At 50.2% G+C, this 15,158-nt stretch overlaps 1 protein-coding gene across 2 annotated transcripts in view; it reads right to left on the minus strand.

Annotated features, from left to right (window-relative positions):
• The window catches only part of sptbn5 (spectrin, beta, non-erythrocytic 5), a 39,382-nt gene that overhangs the window by 7,667 nt on the left and 16,557 nt on the right, over nucleotides 1-15,158 (minus strand). For both annotated transcript variants that reach the window (XM_086050326.1, XM_086050327.1), the window contains 33 exons: nucleotides 14,959-15,075; nucleotides 13,686-13,843; nucleotides 13,260-13,392; nucleotides 12,921-13,066; nucleotides 12,741-12,855; nucleotides 12,520-12,630; nucleotides 12,160-12,339; nucleotides 11,222-11,425; nucleotides 10,885-11,034; nucleotides 9,669-9,773; nucleotides 9,418-9,606; nucleotides 9,179-9,334; nucleotides 8,924-9,115; nucleotides 8,255-8,350; nucleotides 8,069-8,190; nucleotides 6,415-6,529; nucleotides 5,834-5,947; nucleotides 5,635-5,756; nucleotides 5,403-5,565; nucleotides 5,149-5,337; nucleotides 4,744-4,821; nucleotides 4,496-4,668; nucleotides 4,331-4,421; nucleotides 3,867-4,013; nucleotides 3,630-3,791; nucleotides 3,340-3,507; nucleotides 2,754-2,842; nucleotides 2,483-2,669; nucleotides 1,769-1,837; nucleotides 1,559-1,702; nucleotides 1,235-1,431; nucleotides 948-1,152; nucleotides 386-565 (listed from right to left, as the gene is read on the minus strand). In XM_086050326.1, the coding sequence (XP_085906452.1) occupies nucleotides 386-565; nucleotides 948-1,152; nucleotides 1,235-1,431; nucleotides 1,559-1,702; nucleotides 1,769-1,837; nucleotides 2,483-2,669; nucleotides 2,754-2,842; nucleotides 3,340-3,507; nucleotides 3,630-3,791; nucleotides 3,867-4,013; nucleotides 4,331-4,421; nucleotides 4,496-4,668; nucleotides 4,744-4,821; nucleotides 5,149-5,337; nucleotides 5,403-5,565; nucleotides 5,635-5,756; nucleotides 5,834-5,947; nucleotides 6,415-6,529; nucleotides 8,069-8,190; nucleotides 8,255-8,350; nucleotides 8,924-9,115; nucleotides 9,179-9,334; nucleotides 9,418-9,606; nucleotides 9,669-9,773; nucleotides 10,885-11,034; nucleotides 11,222-11,425; nucleotides 12,160-12,339; nucleotides 12,520-12,630; nucleotides 12,741-12,855; nucleotides 12,921-13,066; nucleotides 13,260-13,392; nucleotides 13,686-13,843; nucleotides 14,959-15,075 (4,767 nt within the window). The remainder of the gene's footprint in view (nucleotides 1-385; nucleotides 566-947; nucleotides 1,153-1,234; nucleotides 1,432-1,558; nucleotides 1,703-1,768; nucleotides 1,838-2,482; nucleotides 2,670-2,753; nucleotides 2,843-3,339; nucleotides 3,508-3,629; nucleotides 3,792-3,866; nucleotides 4,014-4,330; nucleotides 4,422-4,495; nucleotides 4,669-4,743; nucleotides 4,822-5,148; nucleotides 5,338-5,402; nucleotides 5,566-5,634; nucleotides 5,757-5,833; nucleotides 5,948-6,414; nucleotides 6,530-8,068; nucleotides 8,191-8,254; nucleotides 8,351-8,923; nucleotides 9,116-9,178; nucleotides 9,335-9,417; nucleotides 9,607-9,668; nucleotides 9,774-10,884; nucleotides 11,035-11,221; nucleotides 11,426-12,159; nucleotides 12,340-12,519; nucleotides 12,631-12,740; nucleotides 12,856-12,920; nucleotides 13,067-13,259; nucleotides 13,393-13,685; nucleotides 13,844-14,958; nucleotides 15,076-15,158) is intronic.

A 15,158-nucleotide genomic window follows, 5' to 3' on the forward strand; every position in this document is an offset into this window, starting at 1 on the left:
AGGGACGATATCAGTTAACGGCGCTAATGCCACAATGAGTCTTCCAAAATGCATTTTGGCACTTTTGGAGAGGCTGCAACAGATGAATGGCATTTGTGTTCCTTTTAACGGGGAAAGATGATTTGATATATGCGTCTTTTGAGATACGAGGCTGGTCACGAATCATATTAAACTCGAATCTTAAGGCGCCTACGATATACTCTTGACACCACATTGTTCTTTTTGGCTCTTTCCGGGAAACGTCTGGCCAAGTGAAAACCATGAAAAGTTCATTTTTGAATTCCTTGTAAATGACTGGACGGAATCAAAAATAGAGGCGTTTTGCTGACGGAAACGCTAACGGCAGGCCGTTTCCGCACTGTACTGTACTGACAGGTTTTCTGACCCGTTCTCTGGTTGCGATGGCGCCGTCCAGGTCGCCCCACAGGCGACGGAGCTCCTGCTCCCTCCTGCGGGTCTGGCTGTCCTCCTTCAAGGCTTCACTGAGCTGCTGTAGCGAGGTCAGCCGACTCTGACCCGCGCTGGAGACCTCTGACGCAACATCCTCAAACTTCTTCTGCAGGACCTGTGAGAGACACGGTCCGAGTGGTTCAAGACCTCGGGCTGTGCAATTCATCGAAATTCAACTCCAATTATTGCACTCCACCGTGACAAAATTGGCATCATCGTAAAAAACGATTATTAATATGCATTTCTATCCAACGCAAGGAAATCATACATTTGCAGCTTTTTTATTTCAAGAACCAATTTGATCCATTTTGTTTGGTCCAAAAGGAACTTACATTATGTTTCAAAGAAATGGATTTGTCCTCATATTTTTTACCTTGAAACATTTTCTTGTTTTGTACCCCGAAATAAATGATGGTCTGAATAATCGTGATTTCATTTATTGCCCAAATAATGGCGAGCGTCGAACAACAGCATGATCGTCCGCGGTGATCTCAAACCTCAACGTCCTCCAGGTCTTGTCCGCAGTCCTCGGAGTCCACCGCCACCTTCCTGGACTCCAGCCACGTTTGGAATTCCACGGCCTCACGGTGGAACGCAAACACGCGCAGCTGCTCCTCCAGGGCCGAGCGACGCGACGCGCTAAGCCTCTCGATTGTCTCGAAGAGGTCCAACGTGGACGGAAGACACTGGCGGACCGCGTGGCTGAGACGACGACGACAACATGAATTCAATGATAACAAGGCCAACGGGACGTGAAGTCGTGACGCGGTGAGACGTTTGCCACCTGTTGGGATGTTGCAGGCGCTGCAGAGTTTGTCCTCGGTCCCGCAGCTGTTCCAAAGCGGTCTTCTGGTTTTTCATCTTGACGTCCACAACGTCCAGACGCCTGAGCAGAGCCTCCGTGGCCTCCTCGCTGCGGCCGAACTCGGCGCTCTCTATCGCCCCCTGCTGCTCCTCCAGCCACAGCCGCAGCTCGCTCAGCTGCACGCAAGAGTCTTTTTAACACTTTGGGTGATTGTTTCATGTAGCCGTCTTCGCGCCTCGATTGTCGCGTTATACACGAAGCTATTATTTTAGCGAGTTTGTAACAAGTGCTAAGCGGCCTGACCTCGGCCAGGAAGGCGTGGATGCTGATTGCCTGCTGAAGGAGGTTCCCCTTTGTCCCCGCCTCCGTCTTCACGTCACCGTGGAGACGCTTGAGCTGGTCCACTCGCTCCTGGATGTCACGCGACGCAAAGTGGCGACCTCTGACCTGTTGGTGACCACCACGTGAGGAACGGCGCCTTGAACAAATAATGAATCGCCATGCCTTCTTTACCAAGCTATGCCCCGCCTCCAGAACGGCTTGGACCAAAGTGGCGCGGCTGGAGAGCTCCTGCACCAGCACCTGGAAAGGTTTGAGTCCAAACTCGTACACGATGGGACTCAACAACATCTGTACGACTTTCGACTTAAGACTTAATTAACCCACGAAACACATGACTTGCTTTCACTTTAGTAGGGACTGCATCTGACTTTTTTTTACAAATTTAAAGTAGACGTCAACCCAAACGTATTGTTTTTCCCAAGGATATGTCTCCAGCAGGCCCATTAGTTGGAACAAGGCATTCTGATGAATATTGCGTTTGCGGAATATGAGCTCAGCAGTAAAATCCAGCCGATCTCAGGGGGCGGCCATTTTGTCACTTGCTGTCGACCGAAGATGACATCACAGATGCTCGGGGCTCAGATGACAACCAAACGCGGCTCGGCTTTAGAAAACAGGTGAGCCGCGATTGGTCGTTGCCTCGGCAACTCGGATGTCATTTTCAGTCGACAGAAGTGACAAAATGGCCGCCTTCTGGGATGGCTCAAAATGGCTGCATTTTGCGATATTCCACAAAGGCAGTATTCTTCACAATGTCCCGTTTCAATTGGTGGGCCCGCATAGAGCATATTCTTGAAAAAAACGATGTTCTACTTTAAGCTTGAGACAGGCTTCAGACATGTCCATACAGTCTGTGACTTGGGAGCCCAGGAAGTCGTTCCTGACCTGGTGCTTGTGTAGGAGCTGCTGGCTGGCCGCCAGAGAGCCTCCGCAGTCAGCCGAGGTGACACTGGTCAGTCGTTGCCTGAGCCAGTCCAGCTCCTCTTCCTGGTCCCGGCTGAACTGGAACAGGAGCTGCCAGGCCTCCAACGTTTCCCGCCGACTCTGCAGCGGCTGTGACAGGCTGTTGTACCTGCGCACAAACACACATGCAGTACACACATTAGTCGCCAAGCGGAAATGCATGCGCGGGGGGGACTCGGAGCACGTGTTTAACCTGTGAATGGTGTTGGTCACTCGGTTCTGCAGCTCCTCTGCCCGGAAGTTTCCCTGCGAGTGGAAGTCCTCCACCGTCTCCACCAGACTCTGCGGGGGATAATGTGGAGTCATCCAATTTTGCTGTCAAGCTTCATCCGCATGCAATAACGCAAACCGAAATAGTATAGTATTTGTCATTTGAGTTTCGTAGCAGACGGACAGACAAACGCTTGAGGACAAGTTGACATTTGACGGACTCCTACAAATGGGCAAAATGACCATGAAATCAAAGTTGCTAATAACTAAACACCTTGTGTCTTTTTGAGACTTTGTGGCTCTACTCAGGTTAGATATCAGGGCTGTGCAATTCATCAGAATTCCGTCAATTGAGCTGCCATGCTCCAGGCACAAGCAATGTTGCAAACTACAATTCTTGGTACATTTAGCGCCATCCAGCCATCCGTCTCCAACACATGGGTGAAATTTAAGACTAGACTTGTAGGACAAGCTTGTCTTCTAACGTCATGGCCATAAAATGAAGGCTACAAAGTCAAGTTGCTAAGTGAAAATGGTTTTGAGGGCTGATTGGACAAACAAGAAAACACCTGCAGCCGTGGTCGTAGTTCGTCCACTTGGTCTTCGAGGCCCTGCAGAGTCTTTAGGAGCCTGTTGACTGACGGCAGGTCGGTCCCGCAGTCGTGGTTGGCCACGTCACTCTCCACCGAGTCCACCAACTGGTCCATATCATCCAGGGAGCGCTGGAACTGCAGCGCCTGAAAAGGAAGCACTGAGGATTGACTTTTTGGTCGACGGTGCGTTTGGCTGCTGGTTGCGTTCAACAAATGTCCGCCAAGTTCGATCAGAGACTGTTACTTTTGTCACGGCATATACGTACCTGGTAGGCCTCCTGTAGTCGGTTCTTCTTCTCCTCACAGTTCCTGACCAAAGCGGCCCAGGCCTCAGTAGCCTCCTTGACTCGAGTTTTCACCTTGGGATCGACGGCAAGCCGTTTGTCGGGTCTGGTTTTGGCCTCAGCAGCCAGCAGTTTGTCTCCTTCCTGAAAGAAAGGGACACAAGATGAAGCACTTCGGTCCACCATCACAACGAGAGTGGCGTCAGTCGGCCGGCAGACCTGGATGAGAGCGTCCACTCGGTAGCGGTTGGCCAGGATTTCTGCTTGGAAACTCTGATGTTTCAAGACTTTTGCCTGAAGGTTGGTTGGTTCCCTCCATATCTCGTCAGAGGCCAATACATTGCGCTCGCTCAGCCACACGCACACCTAAAAGACACACACCAAAGCAAACAGATCAGATCAGATGACACTGGAGTCCACTCGAGTCTGATGAAGTCCACCCACTTGAGCGGAGAACAGTCCGGTCAAGTCCATTAGAGCAGTGGTGCCCAACCTTTTTCCTGCCACGGACCACTTTACACAAGTCCATATCCTTCGCGACCACTCATCACTATTGATGAATGGTTTTTGTCATCAATATCGAATGTCTGTCCAAGTCTAGTAGAGTCCTGTCTATTAAAGTCCACTGCCACATGCTCAGGTTCTGGAAAGTCCATTATCATCCGGTGGAGTCCAGTATCTACCTGGTAACTGTTGGACAGGAAGAGCTGTAGTTTCAAGGATCGTTCCAGATCTTCACGACGAGACCTGGCCTGCTTTTGGAGCTGACTCCGCCTACATTCACATGGACACGGGTGAGGGGGGCATCTCGTCGGACCACCTAAAGTCAACTCGTTCTGCTCGGTTACCTAGCAATGAGCGCTTTGCTCTTCGTTCCAATGTTGTCGGAGTCAAAGTGTTTCTGCTGAATCATCTTTTGGGCCAGTTTCTCCATCTGGTCCGCTTGATCCAGCTGAGCGTCCAGAGCCTCCTCAAACTGGACATGCTTGCTCTTCAGGGTCTCTACCTCGGCCACCGAGCTCTACAGACACACCACAAGTTCTTCAGGACCACCTTGTAGACCACCAGTCCAAGTTGTGGTTGGTATCCGTGTTACCCCAAGATCCTGATTGGCCAGGATGGCTTCCTTGTTACTGACCCAACTCTCACACTGTTCCACTGAGGCCAGGAAGACCTGCAGAAATCACGAACCAGTCAGGCCAGAACGTTGAAAGATCCACTTGGACATTATTAGGCTAACTGCACACCAAACTCGATGGAACTGGACAATTGTGTGAACAACATACAGTTTGCACACCTACCAACTGACTGCAACAGAAAAAACGTGACCGCTGATGTTTTTATCAGAAAAGAACATCTTGAGGTGACACTATTATTTTACTGAACCACAAACAACTTCAAGTAAAAAGCAGATAGCGCTGGCCGCTACAGCTTCCTTGAAATGATACAACAGGAGGAGACCATGCGTGGTGGCCTTCCGTAAAGCAGGCCTGAGACTAGCCTGCAGTTCGCGAGCCTGCTCCAGCCTCGTACTGCGGTCCCGCCAGGCTCGGTCCAGTCCGTCTTTGGCATCATCCAACCTCTTCAGAGCCTTCTGAATCTCTGCCTGACAACGGTGACCGGACCGGATCAAACTGAGGCCAAAGTCTTGAACAGAGGTGATTCGCTCAGCCCGGGTATCCATCTCCATCTGGAAAGGCCAAGGGGAAAATTCAGAAAGCTAACTCAATGACCCAGAGGCAAGACTTTGCTTACCTTCCGGTCCTGATGCTCCACAAGGAGCCGGTCGGCCTCAGCTCGGGTTCGAGGGAGATCTGTCTCGGCCAGCTCGTTGCTTTGTTTGAGTATCCGGTCCAGTAGGAGGCGCTGGTTTGATTTGAAGAGCTGGAGCTGATGAGCCTCCTGAAGCTTGTCCTTCCTGATAGATACATCCACTAAGTGACCTTAGAGGAACAGTTATAGAACCACAAGAGGACCACGGTCTCACCTGTGCTGGACCTCCTTGTCCAGCACCTCCAGAGTCTTGTGAAGCTCCTTCTGCTTGTCTTTCAGCTTTTCGCTCATTACCACCTCAATCTTCAGCTGGTTGTGGACGTCCTTCTCTAGGACCTACATGGAAAACAGGCGGATATGCCTTAATCTCACTTCCTGTTGGCATCGCCATCTCATCACAGTCCTAAGCGCACCTTGGCCCTCTCCTGGATCACCCTACTCTCTCTCTCTGTTTCCTCGTGGCGTCTGATCAGGTTCTCTATGCGCTCCACGTCCACTCCGCAGTCCTGGTCCATCAGAGGCAGCATCTGGAGACATGAATATAAGATGAGGCTAGTGCCTTATCGTGGGACTAGAACCTTCCCTTAGGACTAGAGCCTTCTCTCATGACTAGAACCTTCACTTAGGATGAAAAAAACCTTCTCTCAAGACTAGCACCTCCTTTTGGAGAGACAGCCTTATCTCAGAGAACTACAATCTTCACTTGTAACTAGACCGTTCTCTTATGACTAGTACTTTCTCTCGGGACTTGAACCATCGCTTGGGATGAGCACTTTATTTCAAGACTAGAACCTTCTCGCAGGACTAAAACCTTTTTTTCAGGAAGAGAACCTGGTTCATTCTCTTGGGACGAGGAACTTCCCCGGAGACTAGAACCTTCTCTTGGGAACAGAATCTTTTGCTCGCTGAACCTCAGATGTGGAACTTGCTCCCCAACCACCTGAGAACTTCACAATCATTCACATATAGACTAAGAGTGAGTTTAGCGACTGACCTTCTCACTGGCTCGCTCTCGGACCTCCTCAAGTTCTCTGATGAGCGCGTGGACCACAAGAGCCCCCTCCAGTTTCTCCTTGTAGCCGTTCAGGTCCACATGGAACTGACTCCACCTAAATGAGGGTCAGCAAGTGGATTGTTGTATAAGTGACAGGCCACGGGTCCACACAGACGAGAGGCGCTACAATGGTACTTGGTAAACCAAATCAAATTCCGCCATTGAAATTAACAAAATTGTCATTAATCCATTTCAGACCCTAAAACTCGCACAATTGTTTTTGTTGAGTGTTCTTTAAAAAAAAGGAGAGAGAAGAAAAAGAAAGAAAAACAGCACTGTGATTACTCTACTCTACTTTACATTTTTACATAATCAGTGCTAGCTCCCGAGCTGCCAGTCTCTCCAGGCTAGCAGCACAACACCACCAAGTTGTAGAGATACACACTAAAAACAGTTGGGTTAAAAATAACACAATTTGGGGTCAAAAAAGGACAGATCCACTACTTGGGTCAAGTTGAAAAAATTGGCAGTTTTGTACAAAACAACCCATCCATCCATCCATCCATTATCTGTACCGCTTATCCTCACAAGGGTCGCGGGGCGTGCTGGAGCCTATCCCAGCTGTCTTTGGGCAGTAGGCGGGGGACACCCTGAACTGGTTGCCAGCCAATCGCAGGGCACACAGAGACAAACATCCGCACTCACAATCACACCTAAGGGCAATTTTAGAGTATCCAATCAACTTACCATGCATGTTTTTGGAATGTGGGAGGAAACCGGAGTACCCGGAGAAAACCCACGCAGGCACGGGGAGAACATGCAAACTCCACACAGGGAGGCCGGAGCCGGGATCGAACCCACGACCTCTGAACTGTGAGACGGACGTGCTAACCAGTCGACCACCGTGCCGCCACAAAAGAACCCCCCAAATTTTTTTTTTGTACAAAACAACGCAAGAAAGTGGTTCAAATTGACCCAATTTGTGGATCAGTCCATTTTTTTTCCCCAAAATCGTGTTATTTTTAAGCCAATTGTCTTTAGAGTGTAGGCTCAATCCTAATCCCCTCACTTGCAGCCTACGGTCTTCGCCAAAGCACACACGTAGTCGAAGTGCACAAAGGCTTCGAGGGCGTAGGGTACAAGTGTCCAAACTTGCAGATTTGGGACACTTAGTGCGACGTCATCGACGGATGCCCCCGCGTCAGCAGGCACGGGTTGTTGTTAAGGCGATTTTGCTCTTTAAAATTAGATCAAAACTTAAGTAAAGTAGTAGTAACAGTAAAACCCGGGCTTCCAATCGATGGGAGCTGTGGCTCCATTATTTGGACTATTTGTGGCTCCTGCACCATATGCAGCTCATGCGCAAAAGGTTGCCAAGTACGGCAGCTAAATTAGGACAAAATACGAAGGTAAAGTGTAACGGGTAAATGGTGACTTAGAACGTCAATTAAATGATTCAAATTTCAAATATTGGCATAAAAATCTAAAAAAAAAAAGAAAACTCTTAACTTTGTTGAAGCATCTTTAAGCATGTTTATTGGACAATTTTTCAGATTTGCATGCAAAGCGCGAACGGATCTCGTGAAAAAAATGGATCATAAGGAAGCTCCTCATTGAGAGAGGAAAAAAAACACAAGTCAAGATCGCACTGCACCTTTCGTTAAGTTGGCGTCTCCTCTGCCTGACGGTCTTGAGTTGGTCTGCGCTTTGCCGCTTCTCCAGCCGAGCTGCCAAGTGGTCCATGGCCGTAATGTGAGCATCGTCCACCGTCACGCCCTAGAATGCGAGGTCACGGTGACTCAGGATCGCCCTTTATCAGCGGGACGTCCCGTTTCCTCACCCCGTCTCCTTTTCCGCGGAACTCGCCAAGTTTCTTGAGAAGCTCGAGACCGTGTTCGTAGTCCTTCCCCACGTCTCCCACGTTGACCATGACTTCCTGATGGATGGGATCACACACTCAGCGCAAGATCATTTAGGGCTTCTCAAACCTTTGGGCTCCAACTTTTCCAAGGAGCCCCTCATAATCCAAACACATCTCTAACATGCGTAGGATGGCCTCATCGCATAGGAAAAATGTATTTTTTGAAGGCGTCAACCTGAATGAATATAGTCAACCAAAGTCAATTAAAATCAATTCAGTATGTACGCATCATTGCGAGCCGATGTGCACTACTTTCAATAACAACAAGACAACCAACAGATGCTAGTTCACGAGAGCGTTTTCAGTTTTGACAACTTACGATATGGTCGCTTTATTTGGCAACTTTTCCAACTGTTCTTTTATGTTTCTTTATATTGGATCTTCTTAATACAACGAACGATGCATCGAAAAAACGATGATCGTTCCCACCCCTTCCAGTTTTAACCGTAAAATTGCTACGCTGTGATTCTTGAATACCGACGACAAAAGGCAATCACAATCGCTCAAGGAAGGATTTCTCAATTGCAGAAATAACACAACCCACAGTAAATGCCCGCAAAGCATAGTGTCTTCGACTGAGTATCCCACCTTCTGGCGTATCCAGGCCTCCACCTCCTCCACCTTTAGGAGGAACTCCAAGAAGTCTCTACTGTCCTCTAGAACTTTCCCTCGCTTGGCCACGGCTGCCTTGAGCTGGTCCCAGTGGCGCTCCAGAGCCTGGGCGCTCCTCCTGGCCTCCTTGGAGCTCGGGTGGTGGAGGGAGACCAGTTTCTCGCCGGCCTGGAGGCGCGACAGTTGAAAACCCGGCGGCTGACCCGGTTCCACGGCACCGAGGGCTCTCACCTGCCGCACGTTGCCGATGACCTGCTCGTGCGCAAGGATCTCGGCCTCAAACGCCTGATGCTTCTGGAGCAGCTTCATCTTGGTCCGCAGGTTTCCGAGGTCAACTTTGGCATCCTCGGACAGCTTGAGCGTGCGCTCGCTCACCCACTCCTCCGCCTGGTGGACCACAACCAAGGGGGTCATATAAAAAGAGGGCCGCATCAGAGTTGCTATTTTTTGCTATTATTGGCGGCGGTTACCTCAACAACATCTCGATTGAAGACGCACATCAGCCAGGACAGCTCCAGATCCTCCCTGCGCTTGATGGACAGCTCCTTGATCCTATCACGTCGCTGAAGCAGGGCTTTCAGTCGGCTTTGGGCCCGCCCACTCTTCTCCCCGCTCAGCGTCTCACCGAGGCGAGCGGCCACGTCTTTCAGGCACGACGCCTGCAAGTAGTTCAGACTTGACGCCGATTACCTTGTGCGGTGTGCGTCACGTGAGAACAAACCTTGTCCTCCTGAGACGTGAGAAGCTTCTCAAAAGCTTCGTGACGTTTGATGAGAGCTTCCGTCTCGTCAACCGTTTTTCCCAGGGTGCTGCTCTTCAACAACACCTGCAGGGACCAAGCAAAGACCACAAAAAGTCCCTTTCACTACAACTGCTACAGTAGAACCTCGAATTTGAGCAAGACCAAGAAGCAGAATCTTATCTCGGGACTAGGACACTCGCTTTGAACCAGACCAACGTCTTGTGACCTTCGCTGGGGACCAGGACCACCCTTCGCTGGGGACCAGTAACTTCTCTCCTGATGATGAACATTTCTACAGATTGAATCCATTCTTGGGACTATAACCTTCTGAAGGGACTTGGAACTAGACTTTTCTCTTTGCATACGGATATTCCAACATTTAACCGGACCTACTCTTGGGGCTACAACCTTAAATCTTTTGGCGCTTTCCCTTGCTTTGGACAAGAACCTTCTTTCTGGACTACAACCGTCTGTTTGAACCTTTTCTCATAACTATAACCTCGTCTAGAGCATTTGGATGTGCTGCAACTGTTTTAATAAACCTGCTGGAACTGTTTTAATAAACCATCTGGGGATTCCACAGTCTTTGGGCACGTTTTCAAAAAGACCTGGAACCTTCGACCTTTTTAAGCAGTTTTTTTGCAATTGACTTCCGTTTCTATTGTTGATTTCTGATTTCATTGCTTTTATCGCTGTAAGAATTTGAGATGTGCTTGAAGTAGAAGTCAACCCAAATATGTTCTTTTTTTCCCAAGAACATGCTCTATGCAGGCCCACTATTTGAAACAAGGCATTTTGATTGCTATTGCTATTTGTGGAATATGAGTTGAGCAGCAAAATCCAGCCCTTTTTAGCCATCTCTGGGGGCGGCCGTTTTGTCACTTCCGTCGATTGAAAATGACATCACAGTTGCTCAGGGTTCGGGCAACGAACAATAGCGGCTCACCTGTTTTCTGAAGCGGAGTGTTGATTGGTCGTTATTTGAGCCCCAAGCAAATTTGATGTAATTTTCGGTCGTCGGAAACGACAAAATGGCAGCCCCCTGAGATGGCCAGATTTTGCTGCTTAACTCATATTCCACATACACAATATTCATCAGAATGCCTTGTTTCAACTAGTAGACCCGCATAGAACATATTCTTGAAAAAAGTATGTTTGGGTTGACTTCCGCTTGAATCATTTTGGTTCTCTGCACCTCATATGAGGCGCAGGTCTTGTCCGCGCTGCTGACGTCTCTGTAGAAGATCTGCTCCAGGTGGACCTTCTCCAGCCAAGCTTGCTTGCGGCTCCACTGGCCCCGGAGCTTCTCCCGCTCGGCCCGCAGAGCGTCCAGCTTCTGCAGCACCTGCCGGGACGCAAGGCCGCAGGGACGCACACCCGTCAGGCATCGTTTCTTTGTAATGCCACCAGACCTCCTTTTGAGTGTAAAACTCTTGTTACACCTCTTCACTTTTCCACATCCAATATGGCGGGAAAGTTGAGGCACAATTCAGCAGTGTCAATTCATATGTGAGGTCTCTTCCTTCCCTCACCTGGTTGCGGTTGCGAGTGTCGTGCTGCTGTAGCTGCTCTCCCATGTCCACTGCCTGCTGGTACACTTGCTGGCGAGCCTCCAGCTCGGCCCACAGCTGCTGGTGCAACGCCATTTGGAGGTCGGCCGTCGCCACATCACTGATGCTCTCCTCGGCGGCCATGACGCCCGCCATCTGACCGCACCATAGCAGGTAGTCCTGGACCTTGGAAGGTGATCAGCGTGGTTACCAGTCAGGCTGGGAACCCACACTTTCATATCAATCCCTCGCAATAACAGCACCAATTCTGGTGCCGCCAAAGCCCGGTTGAAACGGCAGGATAATCGGCCCGATTTGAGCCCCGAATCTCCCCTCCTGACAACGGTAGGTCGGGCTGACTCTCGTAATGGCTCCAAAGATCATTTTAGCAGATAATCCTGCCGCTTGCGGTGCGCTCAGCCTGATCTTGATGTTCCGTCTGACGTGAGAAAATCTGTGATTGAACGCGGCTTGTGTGCGATGTGTTGGTCTTGCCGCGTGGCTGCACACCACACACACTACGTTCAAAACTCTAATACGCGTGATTGTTTTCTCTTCACGGGCGTGCTGGCGCTCTCCGAGTTTGGAAATTGGCCGTCAATTTTAAAATCCTGCCATGTGAACCAGGCTTTACCAGTTTGACGTCTGATTGGCCTTAGGTTAAGTAAAGTGATTTGCTTTTAGAAATGACGACAAACAAGGAGCTCCAAAATGTGGCATTATTTTGACAGCAAAGACTTTAAAGTTGTTTTATTTGATCATATTTCACGTGCACTTTTGACTGTTGTTTTGTTACAGTACATTTCCCTTTGCAATCAAACCCCATGTAATTCAGTCTCTGGCGTTTTGAAAATATTGCTTCGGCACCAGTAGCAGTGAGTCGCGTTAGCAGCCGGTCCTTCCTCCATCCTCGTTCTCACCGTGTTAAGGAACAAATACCGCTGGCACGCGAGCGTTAGCACCAGCTCCCTCTCCTCGGCGTGGAGCCGTAGCTCCTCCCAGCGCTCCACCACTTCCTGTTGCACTTCCAGTAGACGAGGCTTCATCGGCGGTGAGCGGCGGTCTAAGACGGCGTCCACTGCATCCAGCTGCTCCTGAAGCTGCACGCAGGAAGACATTCACAGCTACGGCCATTCTTACATTTCCGATTGCGCTTCTTCTCGTTAGGGTCGAGTTAGTTAGCTGGAATCGACCGGTCACCGCTCAACGTGAGAGCACTGTCAGGCAGATCGCTAATCTAGCATGTCTCGGTCCAAAATGGAGTCGCTCTGCCAAGTCACCTGCTGCTCGGCAGCCACGAGTTCCTGGAGGAGAGCCTGGTGCCTCCTGAGCTGAGACATGACCCCTCGCCAATCCTTGGCCACGTCGTCCGGGATGCTCTTCTGGCGCTCCTACACACACCCGCAAACAAAAGTATGATGACGAGCTGGAATGGACTTCCCTGCAGTGGGAATGAATAGACTTTCCACGTATCGGTCTGTACTGCCACCTCGGCGCGTACCCGGATGAGTGTCAACGCGTCACTCATATCCTGATAAAGTCGGTGACATTGCTCCGCCTCCTGCAGCTGCTTCTCACGCTCCTTGGCCGCCTCTTTCAGGTCCTCCCAGCATGCACTGCACAGACAGAACCCAGCATTAAACTGGAGTGGGGATAACCCCTTTAAGTGTCACGAGCGTACCGGAGCTTCTGCAGCCCTTCCCTCACGGCGCCACTCTGCGCGTGTTTGCCGCCGATGAGTCGAGCCGCCAGGTCGCCGCACACGTCCAGTCGCTCCTCGGCCACATCCAGCTGCTTCAGGAATGCCTCAAACTTCCTCAGGAGCGTCTGTAACATCGGAGGAGTGTCACCATTAACAGGAAACAAGACACAAGGCCAAAAATCGGCAGTCATACTGGAGATGCAGCCCGAAAAACGCTGAATTGAATCGTCCTTCAGTCCAGGCATAGTTCTGTGGCACCGAGAGAGGCCTTTTGGAGCCATCTTGTGGCATCTTTCGGTGAGCAAAGAGGCAGCGCACCTGAACATGTTGGTAGTCGACGCCCAGATCCTGGCCCTGCGCCGTCTTCCGCTGCTGCTGCATCCACTCGTCCAACTCGGTGGCCTCTTGTGTGAACTCGTGCAGCTGCAGAACCTCCCTCAACTTTTGGAGTCTGGCACAGGAGTTGAGCGGGGTTCTCAGGTCATGTCATGTCATGTCATCTTCCAAACCGCTTATCCTATATAGGGTCGCGGGGAGTTGCTGGAGCCTGTCCCAGCCGTCAATGGGCGAAGGCAGACTACACCCCGAACTTGTCGCCAGCCAGTCGCAGGGCACACATAGACACTGTCACTGAGCGGGAATCGATCCCACGCTGCCCGCACACAACTCGGGCGTGTGTACCACTACACTATCAGCGGACGTTCTCAGGTCATGTGACTCATCAAGCGGTCAGCGGGGCCTCACCTGAGCGCAGCACGCCGCTGCAGCTGCTGCTTCAGGTTGCGCAGACGGTCCGCAGGCGTGCGCAGCTCCTGCAGGTCCCAGTTGAGGAGCGCCTGCTCCACCTGGTCCTCCACCTGCTCCACCTCCACCTGCAGAACCTCCATCTGGGCCTGAAGAACCTGCAGCGGTGCAACACATTTACACTGGTGCTCATTTAAGCCACCTCCAGTGCAGTAGTCCTCTTCTGTCCACTTATTTCCTAAAATCCCCCTTTAGCTCTCCTTTCATAGTGTCTCGTCATCCACAATGCACCTCCTAGTCCACCTCTGGTCTTTCTCAAGTGCTACTCCAGTCCTCCTCGACTCCCCGACGGTCCACTTCTATTTCTGGTCCCCCTCTTTCCCACGTACACAACAATTTGGTCCTCCCCTCCAGTCAACCCTCTGGTCCCTCTCAGGCCTCCTTCTCTAGTCCAACTCCAGTCCTTCTCTTGTTTCTTTGGCTTTCTCTTGTCCCGCTTAAGTCGTCCACTAGGGAGCAATTATCGGCCGGGACGATGATGGTCCTTTTTACTAATATCGGTGTCAGCTTTTTAAAAATAATTTGGAGAACTTTATTTACTGTGGAAAGCTATTGGGAGCTATTGTTTTCATTTAACTCTTTAAGATTTTAAACTCCATGAACTTTGTCAGAATTTTACAACAAAGATGTATATTGCCAAAAACTAATGATTTGAAAAAAATAAAAACAAATCAACATTATGCAGCAAATCTGAAAAATTGTTCAACAAAGTTGAGAGTTTACATTTTTTTTAGATTCTGACATCAATATTGTCCTTTTGACTGTAAATGAATATCAGCTCCTCGACTACTAATAATCGGTCGATATTGGTCCTGGAAAAATCATATCGCTCTCTCTTTCTATCGTCCACCCTTACCCCTAGTTTTCATCTAGTCTTTCTCTGGTGCCTATCTTTTCATTCTCTCACCTTACTCCAGTCCTCTAGTTGCCTTGAGTCGCCCTCTGATCCTCCACTCTTGGTAGTCCTTCCTCCACCAGTATCCTTTTGGTCACTTTCTAGTCCTCCTGTTGTCATGTGGCACGGTGAGCGGCAGGAGGGTACGTTTGCACATCACAGGGCTACTAGTGCACCTGAAGTCATCCTCAGGCCCCGCTCAGTCCATTTCGAGTCCCCCGCTAGCCTTTTTCTAGTCCTACGCCAGCCCTTTTCTAGTTCAGCCCTTCAGTTCAGTTCAGTTCAGTCCTCTAGGAGAAGGCCAGACAATGGCACAACCTGCTGCTTGCCGAGTAGGGTCTGCGTGGCAAAATAATCCTTGCCCAGGTCGTCCATGCTAAGAAGGTCCAAAGTCTCTGCGAGTCGGACTTCCAGCTCAGAACAGTCCAGCAGCAACTGTGTGACAAAAGAGAGCGGACGCCTTCAGATTCAGGCGGAGGACAAGCAGCCGAGCATGAAATCCTCTTGCTTTCTGTCAC

Source organism: Filicampus tigris, chromosome 13, assembly GCF_054856515.1.
Source record: "Filicampus tigris isolate MCC_2025a chromosome 13, RoL_Ftig_1.0, whole genome shotgun sequence".
In the NCBI taxonomy this organism is placed as follows: Eukaryota; Metazoa; Chordata; class Actinopteri; order Syngnathiformes; family Syngnathidae; genus Filicampus; species Filicampus tigris.